Source organism: Pieris brassicae, chromosome 6 (assembly GCF_905147105.1).
Source record: "Pieris brassicae chromosome 6, ilPieBrab1.1, whole genome shotgun sequence".
In the NCBI taxonomy this organism is placed as follows: domain Eukaryota; kingdom Metazoa; phylum Arthropoda; class Insecta; order Lepidoptera; family Pieridae; genus Pieris; species Pieris brassicae.
This window is the reverse complement of record NC_059670.1, coordinates 13,112,026-13,137,922: the sequence shown is the minus strand read 5'-3', so window position 1 is coordinate 13,137,922 and position 25,897 is coordinate 13,112,026. Positions and strand designations below refer to the sequence as shown.

The 25,897-nt window shown below is 38.8% G+C and overlaps 1 protein-coding gene and 1 long non-coding RNA gene across 2 annotated transcripts in view; one reads left to right on the top strand and one right to left on the bottom strand.

Annotated features, from left to right (window-relative positions):
• Positions 1 to 25,897, top strand: part of LOC123710553 (Down syndrome cell adhesion molecule-like protein Dscam2) — a 99,743-nt gene that overhangs the window by 53,149 nt on the left and 20,697 nt on the right. Inside the window, exons 8-14 of the mRNA XM_045662523.1 lie at positions 3,135 to 3,184; positions 15,401 to 15,498; positions 15,863 to 15,954; positions 16,330 to 16,481; positions 16,791 to 16,881; positions 17,212 to 17,578; positions 18,158 to 18,293. Coding sequence (XP_045518479.1) covers positions 3,135 to 3,184; positions 15,401 to 15,498; positions 15,863 to 15,954; positions 16,330 to 16,481; positions 16,791 to 16,881; positions 17,212 to 17,578; positions 18,158 to 18,293 — 986 coding nt within the window. The remainder of the gene's footprint in view (positions 1 to 3,134; positions 3,185 to 15,400; positions 15,499 to 15,862; positions 15,955 to 16,329; positions 16,482 to 16,790; positions 16,882 to 17,211; positions 17,579 to 18,157; positions 18,294 to 25,897) is intronic.
• LOC123710555 lies at positions 6,676 to 7,462 on the bottom strand. Its single transcript, XR_006753846.1, has 3 exons — positions 7,324 to 7,462; positions 7,023 to 7,248; positions 6,676 to 6,948 (listed from the first exon to the last, which is right to left on the bottom strand). It is a non-coding gene; the product is annotated as an uncharacterized LOC123710555 (long non-coding RNA).

Sequence of the window (25,897 nt, the reverse complement as noted above, 5' to 3'; positions counted from 1 at the left end):
TGACTATTACCTCTTATTATTTAAATATTACTATTAACTGAAAAAAATTAATCACTTAATTAATTTGATAATATTTTGTAGTTACTATGATTTAAGGTTACTGTGCGTTTTGTTATATTAATGTATGATAGCAGTATTATGTTATTTTTATCTTAGGGATTAATATTATATTAATTATCAATCAATACAATCAATTGTATTTATTTAAGATTATTAAACATGTGAAGATACCTTCTTATAAAAAATAGTTTTTTATTGCTTTTACTTAAGTACTTCAAATGAATTTACGCTGGCATTAAAAAAAATATATGTTCTTCAGATAAAACTGTATGATAAATGATATAAAATTTAGAGTTATTGTTCTGTATAGCTATTCAACGACAGGATTACTTTTCTTATAAGGATTCTTAGGGCTTATAATCATTATATATTTTTTCCTAATGTCCAAACTATCTATAAACTATCTATAAAATATATATTGTATGTTTAAAGTATAATTCACAATTTTCGATAATAATTTGTGGTGTGCTAAAATAAATAAATAAAAACAGTAGCTATAGTATAATTTGTATAAATGTAACGATGCAAAAAAAGTTTTAAAATATGTCAAACGAGATGGAGATGAGATTCGCTTTGAAAATAAATCTAAATTTCGGGTTCCAGTTTGTATCTGCTATAATTTTCCGGACCAGTGAGCTGTTAGGGAGCCGACACTGACACAGTTTCCATGTTGCGGTAATAATTAGGATTAATTTTGGAGTGGCCTAGTTCTTAATGTTACAAATTTTATTATAAAAATCTCTTATCTTGAACTACGAACTAAGATGATCTGATTAACAAACACAGTACTATAAAAGTATATTAAAATTACATGCTCGTCATATGTCAAGCATATTTCATGACTTATTGAGAGTGATGTGGAATGGGTCACACATGTGATATGTGGCTCTTGGTAAGTGTGGTTGCAAGATTCAGCTGGTAAATACTCTTGTTTTTAGAGAAAGCAACAGATTATCAGTTAAGACAGTTTCTGTTTCCCTCATACCATAAATTCTTGAACAAATGTACAACGGAGTACACGTAGCAGCCCGACGAACAAAGAAATGTCACTACTTACATTAATTGGTAATAATTGTAAGTAGACATTCCTTATAATACAAGTATACAATTATTATAATAAACGTAAACTTACAATACAGTATAAAATATGGCTCCCATTTCTATAAGCTTTATATACACCCTTGTGCCAGATTTCTCTCGTGGTAGAACATATTCTGAGAAAAAGTGTCGTTTTGCACATTTAAAATGTATATTTCATATATGACTCCTCTCATCTTCAGACGTACAATACAAAGAATCGTTTCTGGTTCTATTTTAAAGCGAACATATCGCTGTTATTTATGTACACGTATAACTTTTGAACGACTGCACCTAATTGGATCTTTTTATTGCTCGTTATTTAACCATTAAAATAATAAATTCGGTATTTAGTTAATTAATTCGTTTTTTGTTAATTATCAATTGTAGCGATATGAAAACTGAGTGACCGAATGTGAGAGATTTACAATAATTATATTCATGAAATTGTGGGTAGTCTTTGCTATAATAATGTATGCGCTACGACCGTGTCTTTAGTTTAAATATAAATCAATATATAATTCGAGGAGCAAAGTGTCGAATCAATAAGCATTGTACTGTTGGTGAAATTTTTTTCAAGATTTTGTTTGTTATAAATCTTTATTATAAACATCATAATTATACGAGTCAATAGGTATTTTTTAATACAATATTTTTCAGACGTCTTAGGAGTCTCTTGGCTTCTAACGTTGAGTTCACACCTGTTCGAAATACATAATTTTAATTTAATAATTTTTGATGAGGGTGATCCCAAATATTTTTCTCGGCCTATCGTCACATTTATTAGTTTAGTAATTGTTGAGATTTACTCGGGTTACGTTAGACACATTTTTATTTCGATATATACTTTTTGTTAATTATAATTGATAAAAGTTACGTCCACTATTTAGAATTTTATAGTGAGTGTTTAGTGCGGTTTTTACAACATCAGTCTAACCTCTCTTTGTTCCCAAACTAATAGAATTTCTCCAAATCCTTACGGCTGATAATATTGTATGCCTTTCTTCCTGGTAAGAAGATATTGTAACGAGGTATGTACTCAGGACTTTCTAGTATAAGATGTGTATCGACGGCCACCGAAACGTTCTTTGTGGTACATCACCATATAAAATGCTTTACATGAAATAAATGATTTTAAAGTAATGAGAATTATGAATTCTCATGACAATGCTATTTATATATATTATGCCTTCTTCCTAAAGCCGTAGGCATAGACCACACATCACTACGGTACCCGACAAAAAACAGTTTATACCGGGCACCGCCACTATGTAGAATCAGGTACCCACCTTCAAGAAAAGACCAGGCACCAATTCTTACAAGTCAGGCAAAGCTTGCGAGCCTTTTGATAATGATGCTATGGGCGGCGGTATCACTTAACATCTAGTTTCCTGCCCATTCCCCTGTTATATAAAAAAACCTTTGTCGCTTCAACCACTTCCATGACTCGTAGGTTATGGGAACTCTCTTTGAATATATATTTTTTATAGAGGTTTAGGTTTAATTTTTAACTAAATTTTGTCTCCGTCTATGCATAACCACGTTTAAGTAATACAATGTTAACTACATTCGAGATTAATAGAAGGTACAGACAACGTATCAGATCTTTATTTGAAATATATTATATATTGTATAAAATACGTTTACCTCTTCATATCTTCATCCAACGAAATAATTTAAAACAGAACCTGAAGTTTTTGAATTATTCATAATTCCCGGCTTCACGTACAGAGCCACGTGGCAAAGTCCGTTAAGTCAGAATTTGCATAATTCTACATCGTCTCAGTGGAATTTCAAATATTATAAAGTTCTGGTTTCGCGATGAATCGGCCACTTCTCGCATTCATTGTATAATCAAAAGTATCTTTAACTACCACAACGTCGTTATTGATATTGTATAATTGAGTATGCCGTTTTGTAATGAAAATCAAATTATTTGCTGGTAACATTTATTTAAATATTATGAAACAGAATAATAAAAAACATCTTTGTTACAGATTTACCGCTGATTCTGGTGAATATGAAAACGATTCGATGCATAATACTGGTAAGTTTCCTTATACTAATATAAGCATAGCGATTCCACAGCGCAGCCGGAGAACCTAGCTTCAAACACCAGCTGTACTAATATATCTTCCGTTGTTCCGCACAATGAACTTAAAGAACATACGTTACACACAGAAGAATGTTTTAACAAAATACGCAGTCTATATCTGTAACCTTACTGGCATTACAGGTATACCCAATTGGTTTGTGTGTGTATTATATAGTATAACTAGCTGACTCGGCAAACGTCGTTTTGCCACGTATATTTTTTCCAGTAAACATTTTTTGTTTAGGCATTATCCCATAAAAAAATAAACAGGCTTCAGATACTACTGCCTTTAATCGTAGGTAGGTAGGTAGGTAGGTGGACTCAATTTCCGCACTTAGACACGTAGTCGGTCCGTTGTGCGTAGAAGCCCTGGCTAATTAAGCCAGCCCAACTCCCTCCAGAAGCACAGAAGTCTCCCGGGCACTTCACAGGCTTCGCGGAGCGACCTCACTGTTCCGAGGATTTTTGTACGTTGATTAGCCACAGCCTCGCATTCCAGGACTACGTGGGTGACTGATTCCTCTGCGCTGAAACAGCCTCTACACAAGGGGCTGTCTGTTGCGCCTAGGACGAAAAGATGTTTGTTAAGGAGACAATGGCCCGTGATTGTCCCTATGATTGTTTTGAGATTGGTTCTGTTCAGGTTTAGAAGTCGCTTAGTAAGTTGCGGGTTCACAGCCGGCAGAGCCATTTTGGACTGTTTGCAATCTACACTTCGCGACCATCGTTGATTCTGGAGTACAGTGGATCTCTGGCGTATCCAGGTTCGAACCAGCGAGAAGGGCAAGGGGAGGAGCGGATGCGGGCCAGCAGGTATCATACCAGAGCCTCTTCTCGCAAGCTCGTCGGCTGCATCGTTGCCGAGAGAGCCACTGTGTCCCTTAATCCACTGTAAGGTAACTCTATTTGTTAGAGCTATTGCCTCCAGTGCTTCGTGACACTCCAGTATTAATTTGCTGTTTGTGTTTTCGTTACCGAGCGCCATCAGCACGGATGCACTGTCCGATATGAGCTTAATGTAAAAGTCGTTGACTCCCATCCGCTGTACGGCTCTGGCTGCTTCGGTTAGAGCGACACATTCACATTGGAAGATTGTGCTTTGTGTGCCCAGATGTAGGTGTATGTTGATGTTGAGATCAAAGGAGAAAATACCAGCGCCTGAGCCACACCCTGTTTTTGAACCATCAGTGTATATACGTAGCTCATTCAGGGGCGACTGATCTTGCTCCTCTTCTCTCAGATGTATAAGATATTTCTTGTTGAATATTAATTGATTAGTGATTCTGTCACATGGCGCAGCTATAAGAGGTTGGTACTCTATTGCCCTGTTGAGAATCACTGTGTGTGAACTGTAGTGGTTTTTGCCCCATAGGTCCAATACCATAAGCCTGATGGCCGCAAGTGCCGCCTCCTGCTGTATGTGTAGGTCTAGAGGTAAGATTTGCAGGGCTATCTCCATTGCTGCGGTCGGAGTTGTTCTCATACAACCGCTAGCAGCGGAGAAGGCAAGCCTTTGAAAGCGTCCCAGTTTCGTGATCGCCATTTGAAGTTCAGATCTTGGCCACCAAACCAGGGCTCCATAGGCCAGCATTGGCCTGATTATGGCAGTGTATAGCCATAATGTTATTTTAGGCGATAAGCCCCATTTCACGCCTAGCATCTTTTTGCATTGATAGAAGGCGATCGTTGCTTTGCTCAGTTTGTGTTCTAGGTGTTTGTTCCAGAGCAGTTTACTGTCCAGAATCACACCCAAGTACTTTATTTCATTTTTGAGTTTGAGTTGTGTGTTGAAGAGTTTTGGAAGCCTGTGTGGTCCCAGAACCCTCCGGTTTGTAAAGAGTATTAGCTCTGTTTTTGATGGGTTGACAGATAGCTCGTGCTTGTTGCACCATCTCTCAATTACTTTGAAAGCCCTTCCCATGAGATCGCATAGGGTACTTTCAAAGCTTCCCGATATCAAGATAGCTATGTCGTCCGCATAACCCACTGTGTAGAGGTTGCCAGCGTTGAGTTCTGTGATGAGCTCGTTAACTACGAGGTTTAGCGGTGATAAGACACCACCTTGCGGGCAGCCTCTGCTGACAATGCCCCGTGTCGTGGAATTAACAGTGAACTGTATAGCTCGTTGTTTTAGCATGTTGTTTATCCACCCTATCAGGGTTGATGATACTCCACATGTAACGAGTGCTCTGGTAATGCTCGTGAAGTTTGTTTTGTCAAAAGCGCCTTCGATGTCAATAAATGCACCAAGGGTTGACTGTTTTAACTTCAGGGAGTCGCCAATGCGAGACACAACGTTGTGGAGTGATGAATCCGTTGACTTGCCTGGGCTGTAGGCATGCTGATTTGGGTGCAGGAATTTGGATAGCGATACCTGGCTACGTATTTCCAGATCTCCAAGCCTCTCCATTGTTTTTAACAGGAAAGATGTGAGGCTTATGGGTCTGAAGGATTTCGCCTGGGTATAGTCCTCTCTGCCTGGTTTTGGGATGAATATTATTTTCACTTCCCTCCATTTCAAGGGTATGTAGCGGTGGGCTATACATGCTCGGAAGATTGAGACAAGATAGTCCACCAAAAGGTTTCCACTCCATCTTAGTAGGTCTGGGAAGATGCCATCCAGGCCAGCCGCTTTGAATGGTAGGAAGGAGTTGATTGCCCATGTTACTTTTTCATTTGTGATTATTTTGTGAGCTACATTCCAGTCTGAGTCGGTGGTGGCTCTTTCTGAGTAGGGTTGCCATGCTTGGTCGTTGGCAATTATGCAGCCTGGAAAGTGTGTTTCCATCAGTAGTTCATTTGTTTCTGCATCGGTTTTTGTAAATGATTTATCAGGTTTTTTAAGACAACCAATTGAGTGATAAGGCTCACTAGAGAGGCATGATTTCACTCTGGTTGCCTGGTTGTTGCTTTCAATGCTGGTGCAGAAGTGTCTCCAGCACTCTTGCTTCCTAGAACGTAAAAGTTTTTTGAATCGTCTTCTCGCGATTGTGTACTTGTCCCAGTCGGCAGGTAAACGGGTATTTCCTGCTCTATTGAACAGCTTCCTGACCTTCTTTCGGTGTCTCTCCAGTTCGGGGCACCACCAGTTATGTCTACTCCCCCACCTAGGCATGGTAAGGGGACACGAGCGTTCAAAGCTGGTCTGGAGTAGGGACGTTAGGTTATTTACATGTTTGTCTATGTCTTGTACATCAATGGTGGTTGGTATTGTTAGTTTGCTTACCTCTGAGCCGATTGTACTGTAAAATTTTACTGAATCAGTTCTCCGAGGTATGCGTCGTGGTTGTGGTTTAGGTAGCTCCCCTTTGATTGTAAAGCGGATCCACCTGTGATCTGAGCATGATAGCTCTCTGGAGACATGCCAATCCTGTATGTGATCTGACAGACCAGAGGTCACCATTGTTAGATCGATTATGGTTTGCGAGCGTGCATTGATAAAGGTTGGTTCAGAGCCGCTGTTTGCTAAGATAAGATTATTGCTAAGAATGAAGTTAAGCATATTCTCACCTCGAGCGTTGGTATTTGCATTACCCCATAGCGTGTGGTGCGCGTTGGAGTCTGCTGCGATTATAAGCTCCAGTTTCTCCCTCTCACAGTAGTCAGCCAGAAGGCCGAGTTCTGGAGTGGGCACGTCCTCGTCACCCGGTAGGTAGGCGGACGCCAGGACGATGTCTGGATGTGCGTCCCTAGGTAACCTAATGGTTGTAAGGTCCCTTGAACACAGTTCGTTAATTAGGTATGCTGGTACATGTTTAGGTATGATAATGCAGGTTCTTGGGTTACTTACTGAGGTATCCAGCAAAAGTTTACCACCGGTGTTACCCAGGCCGCATACCTTGCCATTCCTGATCCACGGCTCCTGGATCGCGGCAATGGTCTTCGGGTTGGTCTCCAGCAGTCTGCGTAGTGAAGCCGACGCTGTTTGGCTGTGCTGGAGGTTGGTCTGGATAAGGTCAGTCCGGTTAGGGGGAGGAGCGCAAACAGCTGTCGCTGAATTCACTCCCCCCTGTCTCCTGAAAGAACTCGTCATCCGAGATTAGTTGCACCGGTGAGGGTGGTTGTTGAATTGTCTCCATGGGGACGTTTACCTCGGCAACCGCGGCTATCTCCGTCGTTGACGAGGGCGGCTTTGGCCCCGAGGATCCCGTCCCCGATGTACTGGCAGTAGTTACTGTGGCGGCAGCTACCACTGAGGGTTCATCCTTTTCCAGAATTCGGATATAGATGTTCCCCACCAGATAGTAGATGCGGCGTTCGTGTGCCTTGATCTTTGAGATCTCATATTCCGGAACACGAAGGAACAAAGATACGCCTGTCGGGTCCTGTGTTCTACGTTCGTGAGTCAGGGTCCAAGATCTGATGTTTAGGTGGCGGTTTTGCCTGGTGATCAGTTTCCGTAAAGTTTCCGTGCTACCAGTGAACTCTGGAACATGCAGTAAGCACGGCACCTTCTTCGGAATGTCTGACTGAGGCCGTACCACCAGTTTGGTGTCCGGTATCGGATTGTTGATGACATCGCATGCTCCGGTAAGCCATCCCAGCGTGTAGGTATCCTCGCACCAAGTTTTGAGGACACCATCTGAGAAGTGGGCTCTTCCCCGGAATCTGATGTCGTTGGGTTCAGTTGCTAGGGTAGCTTCAAGATCCGCCATGAGCTCATCTTGGATTTTACCCTCGATTTGTAGGCGGATGTTATCTGCCTGTTCTTGTGTCATGTCTATAAAGGGCTCAGTCATCACGGCAACACAAAGCTCGTTGGCTTTGTAGGATGCTGCCGCTTCCGCGTAACTGGCCGAGGTCCCTGACTCCAGCCGGAGTTTGTTAGGTTTAACCCTTTTACTCTCCCCAGTCGTTGTCACGGTTTACTCTGGCCGATCGCGTTTCTGGCCCTTTGTTTGTTGTTTGGTTTGGTTTGGGTTTTTGGTTTGGTACCCCCCTCTAGGTTAATATAAGCTTGAGCGCGGCAGAGGACCTAGTCGGCTTCGGTGCCCTTTTCCCGCGTCCTGCAGTTGTGGCAACCGCGGGGGCAGTTCCAGGGTTCTCAGGTATCCTCTGAGAGCCGGCAATCAGCTGTTGCTGTTCCGTCGCTCTTTTGGCCTTCCTGAGCCGTCGCCTTTTTGAGGAGCTTAGGACCATCCTGGGAGTCGATTCCTGAATCGCTGATTTCAGGGCCGACATGTCCATGGTCGAGGTTTGTGCACTGGACGTGCTCACCGTCGCAGCCTCGGTCTTCCGCATCGATCTTGCTTCGGATGCCCCCCCTATGGACGCAGACATTGCTGTATCATCCTTCGGAGTTGCTATCTTCTGCTCGACCGACGCAGTCAGCCTGGCCGCAACAGTGGACGCATCCTTGTGTGGTGGTGTATGAGATACCATTGGAGTGGGCACGGTTAAGGGTGCATCCCGGTTTGGCGCTTCCTCAGCCGCTGCCCTCTCCTTTGGTGCCTCGGACGCTGCCCTATTGGGTGCATCCGTTTGCGAGATAGGGGCATCAGAGTATCGTGTCACTGGTGACTTGCACCTCAACACGTCCTGCGACGCAACCCTGTTTATGTTAGTTTTAGGCGCATCTGTGGATGCAGCCTTTTGTTGGTTTGTGTGTTTTGTCTCTTTATCCATGTGGTGGTATGAAATAGATTCACCGTCGGAGCTCTCCACCCGCCACGGAGCCCTCAAGTCGGGGACGTCCCTTGCTCAGCAAGCGACGTCAGAGCTACTCCTTCGGTATAGAGTCAGCGTGTAGAGGGGCAGGCGCGTCCGCACGCTGCAAGAGAGTACGGAGCTGTTCGCATCCCCAGACGATGACGCAAACTCACCCCGAGTCCCGTGCCACGCCGACGCCCCCCCCACCCACACCCCGACTCTCGCTTGGTAGCCCTCTTACGGGATACCACAGCCGGTTGACCGTGGTCAGCTAATCCACGGCCTCCCGTGTGAGGGGAAATCCAGACCAAAGAGGTGTGTTGTGTGCAGCGCACAACTGTACCGGCGCACTACTCCACTCAACCTCCAGGACTCCTTCATCCCCCCGTACGGGTCCCCGCGCACGGCACAAACACGCGGGAGGTCATTTACTGTCCACCGTCCTTTTATTTTGGATGATGAACTCGCAAGGACATGACCTCTACATCCCTGCAAAAGTTCGCTTGGTGGTTTTAGTTACGTCTAATACATAGGGTATTAGACCAAAAACAGGGTTGGCAACCTCGGGAAGGTTAGTCCACCAAACTTGCCTTGGGGATCACAGCGACCTGCGCTACCCCCAAGACCACGCCTCCCTACCCATCAGAAGGATGTGGTAGGGTGGGTTTGCACCTATGCTACCATGCTAATGCAAGCATGTCGTGCTGGAAACCGTAGAAGCATAGATCCAAACCCAACCCCAATCGCCTTTAATCGTAATCCCAGTAGGCAATTAGCAAATACTAATACGTCTATACACAGACAAATCATTATCGGTAACAATTGTGGAGAACCACAAAGAAATTGCTACGTTGATTGTTCGCTCCCTTCTTGGTGTATAATATGAGTTAATCACTATATGCCGCTTAGAAGGGGTAAGAATTTTTTTTATAATTATTAAATGATGTTTTGTCATCGTGTTTTCGCGTTATCTCGACTTCCGTCGTTCCACAACTGAGCGTTCTAGGCAGTATTTGCCGCACCACACGACTATCTGGAAGCAGCTAACGAATTAAGTGTTTTCGAACCAATTCAACTTAGGCTCCTTCAAGATAAAAGAGTACCGATTCTTAAGGCTGCCAACGCAGTGCGAGCCCTCTGGCATAGAGAGTCTCCGCAGTCCATGTCTGCGGTATCACATTAGGTGACCCTTCTGCCCGGCCTGTTTGCATTGTTCTATAATAAAAGTTCACGACCATAAACTTGTTTGTTGTTTTTGTTTGTTTTGTATATTTAACATGTTATAATATTACATTGGGTGGGTGAATATTATAGTAGTTTATAAAATCCCTTATTATAGATCACCACAATTATTAGGAGAATTCCTAGAGTTCACGACCGAGGGCTTACGAATGTCGAGGCTATCTTGTTTTAGTGACAAGGAAAAACACCTTTATTTAAAAATGTATATTGAAGTTAAAAAGATTATAAAATTGAAGACTATAAAAGCACTATTGTTTTATATTATTTATTTAATGTAAGATAAGTTAAGATTATTTTGATGTAAAATATTTTTTTTAAACGTAGTAAAAAAACTATTAACGGAGTCACTTTTGAATTTAATATTTTATTTTGTATAGCTGTATTTTAATATAATATTTTTATTTATGTAAAATGTATATTCGATAAAATAAGTGAAGCTATAAGTGACGATCAGATAAAACATAGAAGAACACCAATAACTGCTTTTTAATCGTCTTGACACCTATAATTTTAACAGTTCTCCAAAAAAACCCTTCGCAAATCTGCAAAGCCTTGTCTCGTAAGTTAGAGCATTTTTCACTTACGAACATTACACTTAAATAAGAATGTCCTTCCGATTATTCGTATACCTATATGGGTCAAAAACAAATCCAGTATGACAAAAATTTAAAAGTCGTTTTTTTCGTCGAAAAAAGAGGTGAAATAATCACGGCAAAAATAGTATCAGAGATAAAAGCCTCAATTTTTACTGATAACTAGATATTTTAATTATTAACTGTCCACAAAAAATACTACAAAATCCACAGAAAAGATAAAATGTGTATTTTGGCTAAATAGAATTGTTTAATTTTTAGTTTTGTTAAAAATTGATGTATTTATTGGAATCAAATAATCTGGTTATATTATACTACTTCACATTAAAAACGACATAAAAAATAAACCCTCTAGTTTAAAAAAAATATAATTTTATGTCCACAGAAGAGATTTCTTTTCGGTCGACTCGGTAGCTTCCTTACAAGTAAAATATTTGGTTCGATTCGATTCCAAGAAATTTGGTGAATCTTATAAGTATTCATTTTATTTTTGGCGAGCATTTCTTGAATATCTCGCACAGTTGGATCTTCTATTTGGTAAATCTCTTACCTTTTTAATTTTCTTTTAAACATGACATAAGAGAATCATAATCATGTACGTCTTTACCCATTGCGACCGAATTGTTACATAGCTATTTGATGCAACTACCTACTCCTTATATTTCAATTTAATCAAGTTTATATCTCAGGTTAATATAGTTTATATTTCCATTTAATAAAGTTTATATCACAATTTAATAAAGTTTATGTCACAATTTAATAAAATTTATATCTCAATTTAATAAAGTTTATATCTAAATTTAAAGCTGCATTTCTCAAATTAATAAAGTTTATATCTCAGGTTAATAAAGTATATATTTAAATATTATGTAACAGTGGAAAACAATATTTTAATTATATGAATGACAAATACAATAGGCGATGTTTTTCAAATTTTAAATTATTATCATTCAATTTTGTTCATGAAGTTCGAAACCTAGGCTGGAAACGGTCTGCGGAAAGTTACCAAAAGGATGTTTTTATTTTAATATTTTTATAAGTAATAATACGAATGTAAGTATTGCCATGCATGTCAGTCTATGGCTGGTTTTCATTGTTTTAGTTAATTTTGTGACAACGCACACATTATTTAATGTTCTGTTTATGACCCATTTGGAAATAAATATGTTGTATTTATAGAACGTGTTTTAATAATAGTTTACAATAACATCTAAAATTAGAAGTTAAATGATTCGTCTCGGATTCACTTGTATATAGATTTAAACTTATGGTTTTACAAAATATATTCTAATATATTTTCAGTCTTCCGTATTTTACTAACTTAGTTTAATGTTACTAGAGATATGTATAATTGAAATTGTAAATAAAATAAAAAATATGTTTATTGTGGAACATAACATACAAGTATCACTTATTCCACGTCATTAATTTTGAATAGGTAGACTACTCATCGGCAAAGAAGACAGAGGATGTAGGCCGAGAGAAAAATCCGGAGTAAAAAAACTCTTGGTTCTCTTCTAAATTAGCAAATCATCAAACAACACTTATTTAAAAAAAAATCGAAAATTAATTAGAAGTAGCGTGTCTAGCACTAGAGTCCCAGGCCCTTTTATCAACTAGATAATCGTTAACTTTGTAGTAAGCCTTTTTACATTTCTTGAATTTATTAAAAGGCAGAGATAAAAGAGCCTCTAGATTTTTATTAAAGGAGACTATGCCTTTTCTCAAAAGAGAATTACTAACTTTAGATAGTCTAGTACGAGAAAATTGCAGCCTGCGTTTGTTCCGAGTATTAAGTTTGTGCATATGTCTATGTTCTATTCTAGTAAACTTATCACTATTATTGTATACATACATAATATTTTCATAAATATATTGCGAGGGAAAGGTTAAATTATAGATTGCACGAATAACCCCTATTCTGCAGTATGAAAATAGTTTCAACATCAGCAGCAAGACCCCATGATAATAAGCCATAAGTCATTAAGCTGTGAAAGTAAGTAAAATAAACAAGTCTAGCTATATCGACATCAGTTAGTGAGCGAACTAAGTCTATTCGCCAATCCGTTAATATTACGGTACCACTGAAGTTTTGAATCCATGGCGATTCCAAGAAATACAGTTTTAAATCTATAATGAGAATTGCCATAATTACCTTCTGTAATAACTAATAGACATGTGTTCAGTTGCAACTGATTTACGCTCTGATTGCAATATGCTTCCTTAAATGATCCCCTGTAGTTTATGTTGACTAGGGTGACGATATTGTAGACATATAGGATTTATTTTACTTATGACGTAGTCAGTAACATTGTCTTGGACCCTTACCTACTCTCACGTACGGCTGCCAAACGGCTGACATACAATACATAATTAAAAAATAAACTATCAGACCAGAAAGCAATGGCAAGAAGCGTACTTTATTAATTTATTTTATTCATAATCTTAAATAGGAGAGAAGTAGTTGTGGTGGAACAACAAACTGGAAACAGTTTTTCTGTCCACCAGGACGTCGAACATATTTACTATAATAACATTGTAACCTTTAAAATTACTCGTAAAACGTCACAAACAAATCGAAAAATTGACGCTCATAGTTAGCTCATAGATATTAAGCATAGGAAGAATACAAAATATAAAAAGGGAAAAATTAAGACAACAACAAAAGTTAGAGACGTCTTACATTATGCCCTTAAAGAGAAGTGATGCTCAGGTAAAATATGGGACTTTAAAGACTAGGGGAAGGGAAGGGAGAAAAAATAAAAATACGCTCTAAAAAAGAATATTATTTATATATTTATTTCGGACTCCAACAACTAACATAATAATTATACTAAACCTAAATAAATATAGCCAATATGGAATACATAATATAAACAAATAGGTTCAAATATTACAGAAGGAAAGAAAGTATTCAAAAATAAAATTATTGAATACAATTAAACTAAGGAATACCTAATTTGGCTGTGTTGTGTGATGTACGTGAGAGTGTGTTTGTGGGGTGTGCACAAGATATGCTTTCTTGCTGAACACGACGCTCAGAGACGCCGATTAAAGAGAGAGAGAAAAAGTATATAAGCGTTAACAGCGAATGGAAAAAGAAAGCCATGGATAGAGAAATATAGAAAAAGCTGGAGAAGGCCTTTAGCTGCAAAGGGATTACGGTCAAAGGTACTGACGGAAGTTAGGATAACAAGTAACAAGAAAATGTTTATAACAAATTTTAACTTTCTAGTGTTAATATTTGTAAAGATTGGAAATAAACGGGCTTTATTATTTTTATGTAAGAGTTAATAGGCGGCTAAATAAGTGAACCTATCACTTACCAGCGATGCAAGTAGATTAATGAAAATTTCAATTTTCATAATCTTCAATAGGAATAATATGTAGCTTAACTCACTGAAGTTTAACTGCCCACAGTCAACTCTAATATTACTTTATCAATCAGAGCGAAAACAAAAAAAAATCCCATATTCTCTATGGGGTGCTATGTACTACGGTTAGTCAAACACAAACCGCTGAAGTACGTAATTGTCTTACTTAAATTTAATTCCCTGCTGGATATATTAAGTGTGCTCTATATAACATATATAATTAACAGAGCAGTGTTGGCCTTGTGGTGTCAGCCTGTGGCCATCGTCCCTGAGGTCGTAGGTTCCATCCCCGGCTTTGCACCAACAACTTTCTCTCTATGTGCGCATTTAACATTCGCTCGAATTCTGAAGGAAAATATCGTGAGGAAATCGGCTTGAGCCCCAAAATTTTGATGGCGTGTTTCAAGCACAGAAAGCTGATACTTATTAGATAATAAATGATCATGAAACAAATATTAAGGCCCCGACCTTAAAATATTGTAGTACCAATATTTATACAACATGTTAGGGCTGACAAGGGACTCATAAGGAAAATTGAATCGTTCTACAATGTTACCCATAATATTATTCGTAGTATCGCTAAGTAAATATTCACTATATATCATGGTTGCCCTATCGATTTAGATTAGTCGTCATAACGAGGCCGGTAATGAGAGCCAGTGGCTATTTCGTTACAGCTAACACCATTTCTCTCTAATCGCATTCGACCCTAATCCAATAATCTAGTAATTTCCGTGTTTATATTATCAGGGCTTACTTGGGCTTCTGAGAACCAGTACTATTTTTATTAAAGACACATAGATATGTAGCGCCACTGGATTTTCATCTCTTGATCATGATCTTTCCCGAAGTGTTGTTAGCAACGAATCTTACACTAGCTTTACCACCCAGAATGTGTGATGACAAACTACCGCTTCCTTCCTTGTACTACTGCTCACCAGTTGCTCGCTGCAACTGTAAGCAGCACGTCCTTTTTTTACTCTGTCGTTTCATAAATAAAGCACATTAAAATAACACGTTAAGATTAAAATAAACTACATACACACAACTTCTTAATTGCGTATTATTAAAATATTTTAATTGCTATTTGGTAAGACCATTGACATAAGACAGATCTATCAAACGTAACTATAACAGATCTCTTATGATTTACTGATGTTAAGTATACCTTCGGATTGGGTCGGAAATACTTCTATAGCTACCTTGTTAAACAAAGCGTTGGTGGAAGCAGGAAATGCATTAAAAAACGATAATTTGTAAAATAAAGTATATCGTAAAAAACTATAATACATCTTCCTTTGTACTCAAAGGTGCAATTAAAAGGATACGACGTAAGCGAGGCATTTCTGATGGTAGAGTGTTGATGACTCAGCACTTCACCGAAAGAACACTTACTCCAGGTGGTGATGTAAGTATATACACTTTGACAAGAAGACTTTGTCTTGATGTTTTATCTTAATTATTAAGGTAATGCACCCGTACTAGTGTAGATATATTTATTAAAATTATAAAAGTTTTTAAAACGTTTTCAAACGGGAATAACAATAATTTCTAGAATCAAACAAATATTAATCAAAACTTGCACATCCGATTAATGTAATTCTACGTACTTAATATTAGCAGCTGTCTATTATAAACACTGTGTACACAATAGGGGTACAGACCCTCGGTTACACCCATGTAAATGGATCAAAGATATGACTATTGATTACCTAATTATTATCAAGTATGAAATTAATATATTTCTCAATAATTACAATTATTTTTAACAGATCAGCATGCAATGTGCAGCTACAGCTGACAGGCCTCCTCAATTTACTTGGCAAAGGGATGGAGTTGGTATATCTAGCAACACTGACGCCAGGCTAGTACACAGCTAACTTTCATATACGTTATATTATAACTATAGTAATCAAAATACACATTACTTTCTTTAACGTATTTAAACGTTTTTTTGTGATCTGTAATCCTATATAAGTAATGAAAAGTCTATTTGGTTTCATCTTGTATCAAATCTCTAAAAGTGTTCAAGTGTGTGTGGTCAAAAAAGGTGGCGAAGAAAGTAACTTTTCATTTTTAAAACGAATCGTGCCCTTCGAAATTAATAAAATAAATTTGTTGAATAAAACATAAAAGTTTATAATGCGTTGTAAAAATGTTCAGTCAATGTCTCAGTTTTGAAATAATCAGACATAAAACTGAGCTTTTATTCCTATTAATTAATATTTATTCCATTTAGATATTCATTGGGTCAAATAATGCGATCTGATGGCACTGTGCTGGCTCAGCTCAATATATCGAGGATAAGAGTAGAAGATGGTGGATTATACTCTTGTTCAGCGAGAGAGGGTGATCATGAAGCTGTCCATGAGAATAGGCTGGATGTATATGGTAACTTACTTTTAAATGTAACTATGAAATTAAAAAATATGTTTTTAATTTGTTAGTCATAACTGTTCATTACAAGACTCTTTCATTATTGCCAAATTTAAAAAAAATATTCAATTAAAATTGTACTATATGGCGTAATTTAATCTCATACCTAATGTTTAAAGTATATAAATTACCTATAGAAAATGAATTAATTAAACTGTCTACTTATCTTAATATTATCCAAAACAATTACAAAAAAGGTGTCAAAATTTAACTGCCGTAGATAATAAACAAATATCTAATATAAGTATATAATTTTATTTTTAGGACCACCTTATATTAGAGCATTACCGCCACTAAAAGTCCAGAGCGGCGAAACGGTCAATCTCAGATGTCCATTTTATGGATATCCTATAAGGTAGCGTTCATAATATTTATACAATAACGAAAATTACTTTAAAATACATTCATGTTAAGTGCTGCAAAAAATCCACCACACGCTTGCTTTTGTACTTTTGTTAGATTCATACCATTAAAAACGATTTAAGATTTTGAAGTTACAAAAGCCTTTTGATTCGATTATATAGTACCAATAAAAATGATTCATTTAGACACATTTTACGAGTCTCCTCTTATCATTATGCTCTGTTAATATATCTAATAAGTAATCTGATATTTAGAAAATGATAATACTCTACTATAAGTATACATAATAAAAACAATTAAGTTAAATAATCATTTTATACAGCAAAATAGATTGGGAATTTAAAGGCAAAACCATCAGCTCGGACAACCTCTTCCAAAGATATAAACGTAGTCAACACAAGCGAAAATATCGTAGCGTGTCCAACATCCACGGAGTACTTAGTATCATAGAAATTAATAAGGACCACGAGGCACAATATACCTGTATCGTGACCAGTCCGTCGGGAGAAATGGCCAGACGGACATTCGAAATACAGGTTATTGAAGCGCCAGTCTTGGAAGATCTCTTATTTGGGAACAACCTCCAGGAAGGTCAAATAGTAAATATTTACTGTAACGTAAGGAGTGGCGATTTGCCAATACACTTTGAGTGGCTAAAGGATGGAAAGCGGATACCGAATGGCTTGAAGGTAAATTCTGGATCATATTTTATATATGACAGCTTTAAATTATCTTAAGAAACGTTTATACCTATATACCACTCGAGATACCTTCTAGATATTTCTCTCAGTGATAGTGATAGGAAATTCGATTCAGTAGACAACTATTGCTTTTATGAATTAAACATTCCAATTAAGTCGATTTATTTGATAAAAAACCTATGTGTGTACTTATGTGCACGCGTTAAAAGTTATACTTCTTTGGCGTAACAAGATAAAAATGTTTTTAAAATTATCTTTCGCCTTATTCTACGTTTGTGGAAAAAACTACACTAACAATAGAAAAAAGGTATTTAATACATTGAAAGTTTTATTATAATGCATTTTCTAGTTAATAATAATAAATAAAGTTAATATAAATATCACAAAAAGATATTTCCACATAATTAAAGTAATGGACTTTTTTTTAAAGTTGACTATGCTAACTTTCATTATTTTTTCCTAACACGCCAAAAGAAGTATAACTTATAAAATTTTATCCGTGGGTCAAAAATATTATTGCTAATAAGGATTACTGTGAATAGTAGGTAAAGGCGATTATTTTTTAAGGTCGTTGAGAGGAGTTCAGAGCTATTCAGCGCGTTGATAATAAAAAAAGTTTCCTTAGAACACTGTGGTACATATACCTGTGTCGCTACCAACCACGTCGCAACAGTTAATAAGACCACAGAGCTGTTTATAAAAGGTAAGATGTTAATAATTGTATCAAAAGTAGTAAAATGTTTACAGGCTTTAGATAATATTTGCATTTCATTCAAAAAGTACTGAAACGATACGTAAGTCTAGTAACATGAACAGGTATGGAAGAGCGTTAATTTCTTAATACCATAGACTGTGTTTATTCATCACCTTCGAAGAAACAAAGAATATTTTAAGGATATTTTGTGAAAGCATACACATACAATGTGGCACGAAACAATATAGTAGTAATCATTTGTTTAAGTAATAAACGAGCAGGAAGCTCACGTTACGTGTTACGTTACGTGATACCGCTCACATTGCCAGAAGGCTCGTAAATGCGTTGCCGGCCTTTAAAATCATGGAATGTTTCCTTATCATATAAAATTGTATTTTATATTTCGTCATAAGAAATTAATGAACAAATATGTCATAACTGAGACATGATGTAACTTTATATGCTTGGAAAATACGTCATATATTTTTGGATAATGAGGCAAAATATATATTTACGTCCTCGCTGAAAGCGGGTAACAATGTTGTATGAACACCGATCTGACGTGATTTAAAGAACTATATGAAAATTCATTGTCAATTTGATGGTTTATTTTCTTTTATTTTTCATGTTAATTACCATTTAATAAATAATAGAACAATGAAACTTATTTCGTTTTAAAAACCTTAAAATATATAATATAATAAATAAAATATATTATTAAGGAGTCTCTTTAGGCAAAGTGCCAAATATACTGGCAGCCTTCCCCCTTTAATAGCTAGACTAATTCTTTGTCCGAGGTAGCTGCCAGCTCTTCAGTTTCCTGTGATATCAAGTAGTCTTTTTCCTTTTTTTATTTTAGGGAGCATAATCTAGTCGAATTTGGCAATCAAGATTAATACAGATACAAAAGGAGCGCCTTTAAATAAAAAAGTAACGAAAATGATTACGTTCTTTTTTCAATTCATAAGTGTTTTTTAATCGAGATGTCGCTATTGGATAGCAAACGTGAAGAATAAAGGATCTTGATGCCGCTAGAGTTAATTATTTATTTACCGTATATATTCCAAACAATATTAATAGACTAAGTTACATACTACCTTAATATTCTAACAATTAATTCTACTTAAAAAATAAAAAATTGAACAGTGTTGAGGTCACGTGGTCGTAGGTTCGATTCCCGGCTGTGCACCAATGGACTTTCTTTCTATGTGCGCATTTAAGATTCCCTCGAACGTTAAAGGAAAACATAGTGAAGAAACCGGCTTGCCTCAGACCAAAAAGTCGACGGCGTGCGTCAGGCACAGGAGGCTGATCATCTACTTTGCCTATTATTTTAACAAATAGTCATGAAACAGATACAGAAATCTTAAACCCAGACCTTAAAATCTTACATTAATCTCCCAGTCTTCCCAAAACAGTAGTTCCCGAACAGTTATCTAAAATCTATACTCGAAAAATTCATCTAATACCTGAGAAACTAATCATACGAGATATTTTTCCTGATACCGCATGAAAAATCGAATTTATTTTCCTAAATAAGCCTTTTTGAACTTTACTACATGTTGTATCATCGCGTGGACGGTTTGCACTTGTGCTGTACTTTGTTTATTATAATAAAGACTCTAATCTTCAACAATTTAACTTTATAAAACTTGTAGTTTAAGTTATGATGGTAAAAGTGTGTTAGAGCTTCTAGTTTTCTGAATAAATATTTTCGTCTCGGTTCAATATATAAGGTAATAATATATGATTATTTCTACCAAGGTTTTCTGTATATATAAAATAATATTATTTTAGTGCAATATAATAACGTGATACGTAAGACACACAGAAACAAATATTATTTATTTATGATCATTATGTATTAATAAAAAAATCTAATATTATTATTATTCCACTCTTTTGCATCTGCGTAAAGTAACTGTTTCTGGCAGAATGGCCAGCACTGTGGAACACGTCTGCTCCACATCATAATGCTGAGCAAGGGCCAGTTACAAGCACAACACACACACATTACACACTTAAAATGTACCTTATATCCTTTTTGTTATTTTTCTTTTTTGATTATTATTATTATGTGTGTGTAAATGTTATGTCTATTTCTTAAATAAATTATTTTATTTAAATATTGCAATGTTACAATATCGTATTAATTGCCTATAACATCCGTTTTAAGCTACAGCGGTACCTCGACATACGTATTAATTCGTTCCCTAACCTTGCTCATTCTTCCGGATTCCGTTGCTAGTATCTCAAAGTTTTTTTTTAAGTATATTGACATTTAAGCCGCCTCAGCACCCAAAACTAATATCCAAATTAAAAACCCCAAGACAAACAATCCGCGAAAATAGAGGACACCGTGAGTCATTTCCGCAAAAACCCGTCATCTTTTAGTGGATACCAACTCTGGGGAAATAAATACAGATAACACAACTTTCTCTACAGCTGTGATACTTTTGACATTCAACACCTTTTGTCTTCAGTCACCGTAACCACGTACGGTGTAAATCACGCGGAACGTCGGAAAATTTAAATTTAAAATTATGTAAAATAATTATAAGTTTATAATAATACAAATAGCTTTATTCCGGTTAAAAAATTGTTTATCTTCAATGTGTAAAAGCTATGTTAACCAAAGACATTAATATACCACTCTATGTATATGCCGGTGATAATGTTATAAAGGAACAGGATATCACTTATTTTATAAGAATGGCAACACCAATATCATAGACGTGTTGTAAATTGTCAATGCCAATAATCTCTAATCAGCGCTTGCGCCGGCATAAACTTACTTTTTTTTAAATAAATCAACGCGTTTTTGAATCGTTGAAATGGTTTTTGTTTTTTAGGGTGTTTTTACTTTAGGTTGTTTGGTTTAGTTTGGTTAAAATAAAACTTCCTAATAATTCGTTGAGAAGAGGTGAAGATGGAATGTGGAATGTCTTTTATTTTTAAAAACTGTAGATTTATATACAAAAATTATCCTACCTGGCCACTAGTGGTAACATGTGGTACCAAGATGCGAAGGGTGCGTAGACAATAAAATCGAGGCGCGGCAAAAAGTTGTCCTTTTTGTTGCGCGCAACCGTCGAAGGGTACGAACGTGTTCTTCTCAGAACAGTTCGACATCGTGGTCTAACGGTAACGCAATTAACTGTTCTTTTCAGAACAAATTATTGTTTCATGACGACACGTACTAATCACCTACAGGATTCCCCCTCTAGCGAAGCGTACCGGCAGGCGTATAACGCGGCCTCGGCGAGTTGTTCTTGTAGGTATTGAGGTGTTCCCAGTGTCTTGTTGTTTCAGGTTGTTGTCATTTTGATGTTTCAGGCTATTTGATGGTTCATGTAGTTCGTTCGCACTTGATGTGATTTGCTTGTTGCAGGTACTCGTGGTTGTATCAGTAGGCACATCTTGCTCGGTGATAGTGTAGGCAGGTTTGAGTCTGTCGATAGAGATATTCATTTCACGGTTAGGTAACTGCAGCGTGAATATCTTGCTGTCTCGTTTCAGCACGCTATAGGGTCCGTCGTAAGGTGCTTGTAATGGCTTCTTTACGGCGTCTATGCGTACGAATACGTATTCACATGTTTGCAGGTCGCGGTGAACGAATATGGGTTTTGTGTTGCTGTGTGGTTGACTCGGCATTGGTTGTAGGTTACGTATTGCGTCGCGCAGCTGATCGATGTAGCCAGAGTCCATGATGACGTCATTGCAGGTCGTTGATAACAAATCACCGGGTAAGCGTATGTTGCAACCGTAGGTAAGCTGAGCGGCGCTTACGCCGGTGTCACTTCGCATAGCGGCGCGTAATCCGAGTAGGACGGTTGGGAGCTCGTTGATCCAGCTTCTTGCGGTCTGTAGTCTTGCTTTTAATGCGGCTTTAAGGACACGGTGCCATCGTTCGATGATACCGTTACACTGTGCGTGGTATGAAGTTGTACGCGTTTTTTCGATTCCTAGTAAGCGAGAAAGAGATGCAAATACTCTGCTTTCAAATTGGCGTCCTTGGTCCGTTGTTATTGTTACAGGACAACCGAAACGGGAAATCCAACCTTCGTATACCGCTTTGGCGACGTCTTCAGCTGATATTTCGCATAATGGGTATGCTTCGGGCCATCTTGTTGCTCTGTCGATCATTGTCACGAGGTATCGATGACCGCTGGCCGCGGTAGGTAGCGGACCAACGATATCGATGTGAACGTGTTCGAATCGTTCGGTTGGTGAAAAAATTGATAATTGACTTGATGTGTGGCGTTGTATTTTGGCGCGCTGACACTGTAGGCATACTTTTGCCCACTTGCCGACGTCTGCGTTCATTGAGGGCCAAAAGTAACGTTGCGTAATTAATTTTCTCGTAGTCTTGATTCCAGGGTGGCTAACGTTATGTACTGCGTTGAATGCGGTACGTCGATATTCTTCTGGTAGGTACGGACGTAACTGTGAGGTTGAAGTTTCGCAGTGTAATTTGATGTTTGAGACGGGCAGGTTGACTTTCTTGAAACATAAGTTGCTCTGTAGACTGAGTGCTTTAATGGTATCGCTATCGCGTTCTTGAGCTTCTGCAAGTAGATTGTAGTCGATCGGCGATGGACAGGTGATTGCTTCGACACGTGATAATGCATCTGCGGCTGCATTTTGAGATCCACTGACGTGTCGTATATCAGTGGTAAATTCGCTGATATAAAGTAGCTGTCGGGTGCGTCTCGGTGATTCGCTGTTTGTATTTGTTTTTGTGTAAGCGAAAGTTAGCGGCTTGTGGTCGGTAAATATAATTATTTCTCGTCCCTCGAACATTTTGCGGAAATGTTTGACAGCCATGTAGATGGCGAGTAGCTCTCGATCGTAGGTACTGTAGCGAGTCTGTGCGTCGGTGAATTTCTTCGAGAAATAGCCGAGTGGTTGCCATGAGTTGTTGATAAATTGGTTGAGTGCGGCACCAGCTGTTTTGTCGCTAGCGTCGCTGAATATAGCAAGTGTCGCCTGGTGAGACGGATGAGCAAGTAAAGCGGCGTTTTTTATGCTCTCTTTACATGCTTCATAAGCTTGCGTTGATTCAGTGGTCCAGTCGATCTTAGTTTTGTCACGCTTCTTGACGTTGTGCAGGTAGGTATTTAACGGCGCTTGTATGGTGGCGGCATCTTTGATATTTTCACGGTAAAAGTTTATCATACCGAGAAAACGTCGTAGTTCTTCTACGGTTTGTGGTTTTGGAAAATCTGTAATAGCTTGTACCTTCTCTTGGGGTGGCTGTATTCCTTCCGCTGTGACTTGGTGACCGAGGAATTTCACAGTTGGCTGGCCGAAAACACATTTTGATGGGTTGATGGTGATGCCGTATTCTTCTAGTCGCTGTAATACGATGCGTAGATGTTTTCGGTGCTCTTCCTCGTCGATTGATGCTATGAGTAGATCATCAACGAAAGGAAATACGAAGTCGAGTTCGCGCAGTACTTCATGAATAAAGCGTTGGAAAGTCTGTCCGGCGTTCTTTAGGCCAGGACACATGCGCGGAAACTCGAAAAGACCAAAAGGTGTGATGATGGCGGTTTTCTCCACATCTTGCTCGCTGACTGGCAGTTGTTGGTACGCGCGATTGAGGTGGAGAAAATTTTCTTCCCTGCGAGTTGGTATGTGAAGTCACGTATACGTGGTATGGGATACCGATTGGGCTTGGTTATGGCGTTGAGCCTTCGGTAATCGCCACACACGCGTAGGTCTCCATTCTTCTTTGGCACGACGTGAAGAGGTGATGCCCAAGGGCTTTTGCTTGGTCTGCATAACCCTTGATCGATCATGTTTTGGAATTCCTTCCTGACCATTTCGTAACGATGCGGTGCAATGGGGCGTGGCTTGCAGTGAAGGGGCGGTCCATTTGTTTCAATGAAGTGTTCAACGGAATGTTTGGGACTAAGCTTCATTGAAGTGATTCTGGTTGTGCCTGGGAAATCTGCTAGAATGCTGTGGTAATTTTGCTCAATGTCAATACTACGAACTGTAGGTATGTCTGCAGTACTGAGTTGAGCGTTTGTTACCAGCTTTGTTTTCCCGTCGATCAATCTTCGGTTTTTGACATCGACAATGAGGTGGTGGTGCTGCAAGAAATCTGCTCCCAGGATTGCCTTAGACACATCTGCTACGACGAATTTCCATGTGTATGGTCTTCGGAGGTTAAGATCGAGTTGGAGTGACTTCTCTCCGTATGTTGGAATGACCGTGTTGTTGGCGGCGTAGAGTTGAAACGGCAGTGGTTTTTCGCGTGAGCCCTTTGCCTTTGGTAGCACGGAGATATTGGCTCCTGTGTCGACCAAAAAGGTAAGTTTCGTTACCCTGTCGGTAACGAAAAGGCGGTGTGATGATTCGGTAACGCCGGTTCCCGCCGCGGCCAGCGTTACTTTTAGTTTTCCGACTGGTTTATGGGCTTGAAACATGGGCATGGTGGTGTGCATTTCTTCGCGTCCATACCGTAGCGATGATGGTAATAGCAGTACGGCATTGGAGATTTTTTCCGGCTTCGATCTTCCATCTGCGACTCTCGTCGGTTTTCGTTGCGCTTTGTTGATGCATTCCGCGAGCGTGATTGTGAATGGTAGCGAGAACGACTGTTGCGGTAGTTGTCGCGCGGTTGTACTCGTAGCTCGGCAACTTCCAAAGACAACCTTCTTATTTCACCGATGAGGGTGTCGATGGTTGGTTGTTCTAGAATTGGTGGCGATGCTACAGGTGTGAAAGGCGTTGCGACGGCAGCGATGTGTTGCGACGGCGTGTGGACTTCCATCATCTTGTCCGCGAGCAAGGTCAGGTCGTCAAGCGTCGTTTTGTTTTTAAACGCTTCGCTGACGGCTAGCACGGAACGAGTGTGTGGCGGCAGATGCTCGAGCCACATCATTTTGATGGTGCTCTCGGGAAATTTGTCCTTGTTAAGCTGCTTCATTTGCCTCATCAGCTGGCTGGGTTTCTGGTCTCCAAGCTCAACTTGCGACAATAGCTTCTTCGTTTGTGCGCTGTTAGATTCTTCGTATAGCGATATTAAACGGTATTTAATGGCGTTGTAGTAATCTGCTTCCGGCGGCGAGCAAATGAGATCAGCGGCGATGTTTTGGATATCTTGCTTTTCAAGCTGTGCGATGACCATCTGGGCGAGCTGGGCCTGGCTTCGTTTCAGATCGGCGGTTGCTGCTTCGAAACTGCAGAACCAGAGGAGCGGCTGGTCGCGCCAGAATGGTGGGATACGGAGCGACAGTGAGATACCGGAGACTTCTTGGCTCGACGGATGTGATGAAACTTGACGCTCTGCACCGGAATTTTCTGTGTTCGTCATCTTCAATTTTCTTGGTGTTCTTCTCGGGGTCACCACTTTAGGGTAGTTTTTACTTTAGGTTGTTTGGTTTAGTTTGGTTAAAATAAAACTTCCTAATAATTCGTTGAGAAGAGGTGAAGATGGAATGTGGAATGTCTTTTATTTTTAAAAACTGTAGATTTATATACAAAAATTATCCTACCTGGCCACTAGTGGTAACATGTGGTACCAAGATGCGAAGGGTGCGTAGACAATAAAATCGAGGCGCGGCAAAAAGTTGTCCTTTTTGTTGCGCGCAACCGTCGAA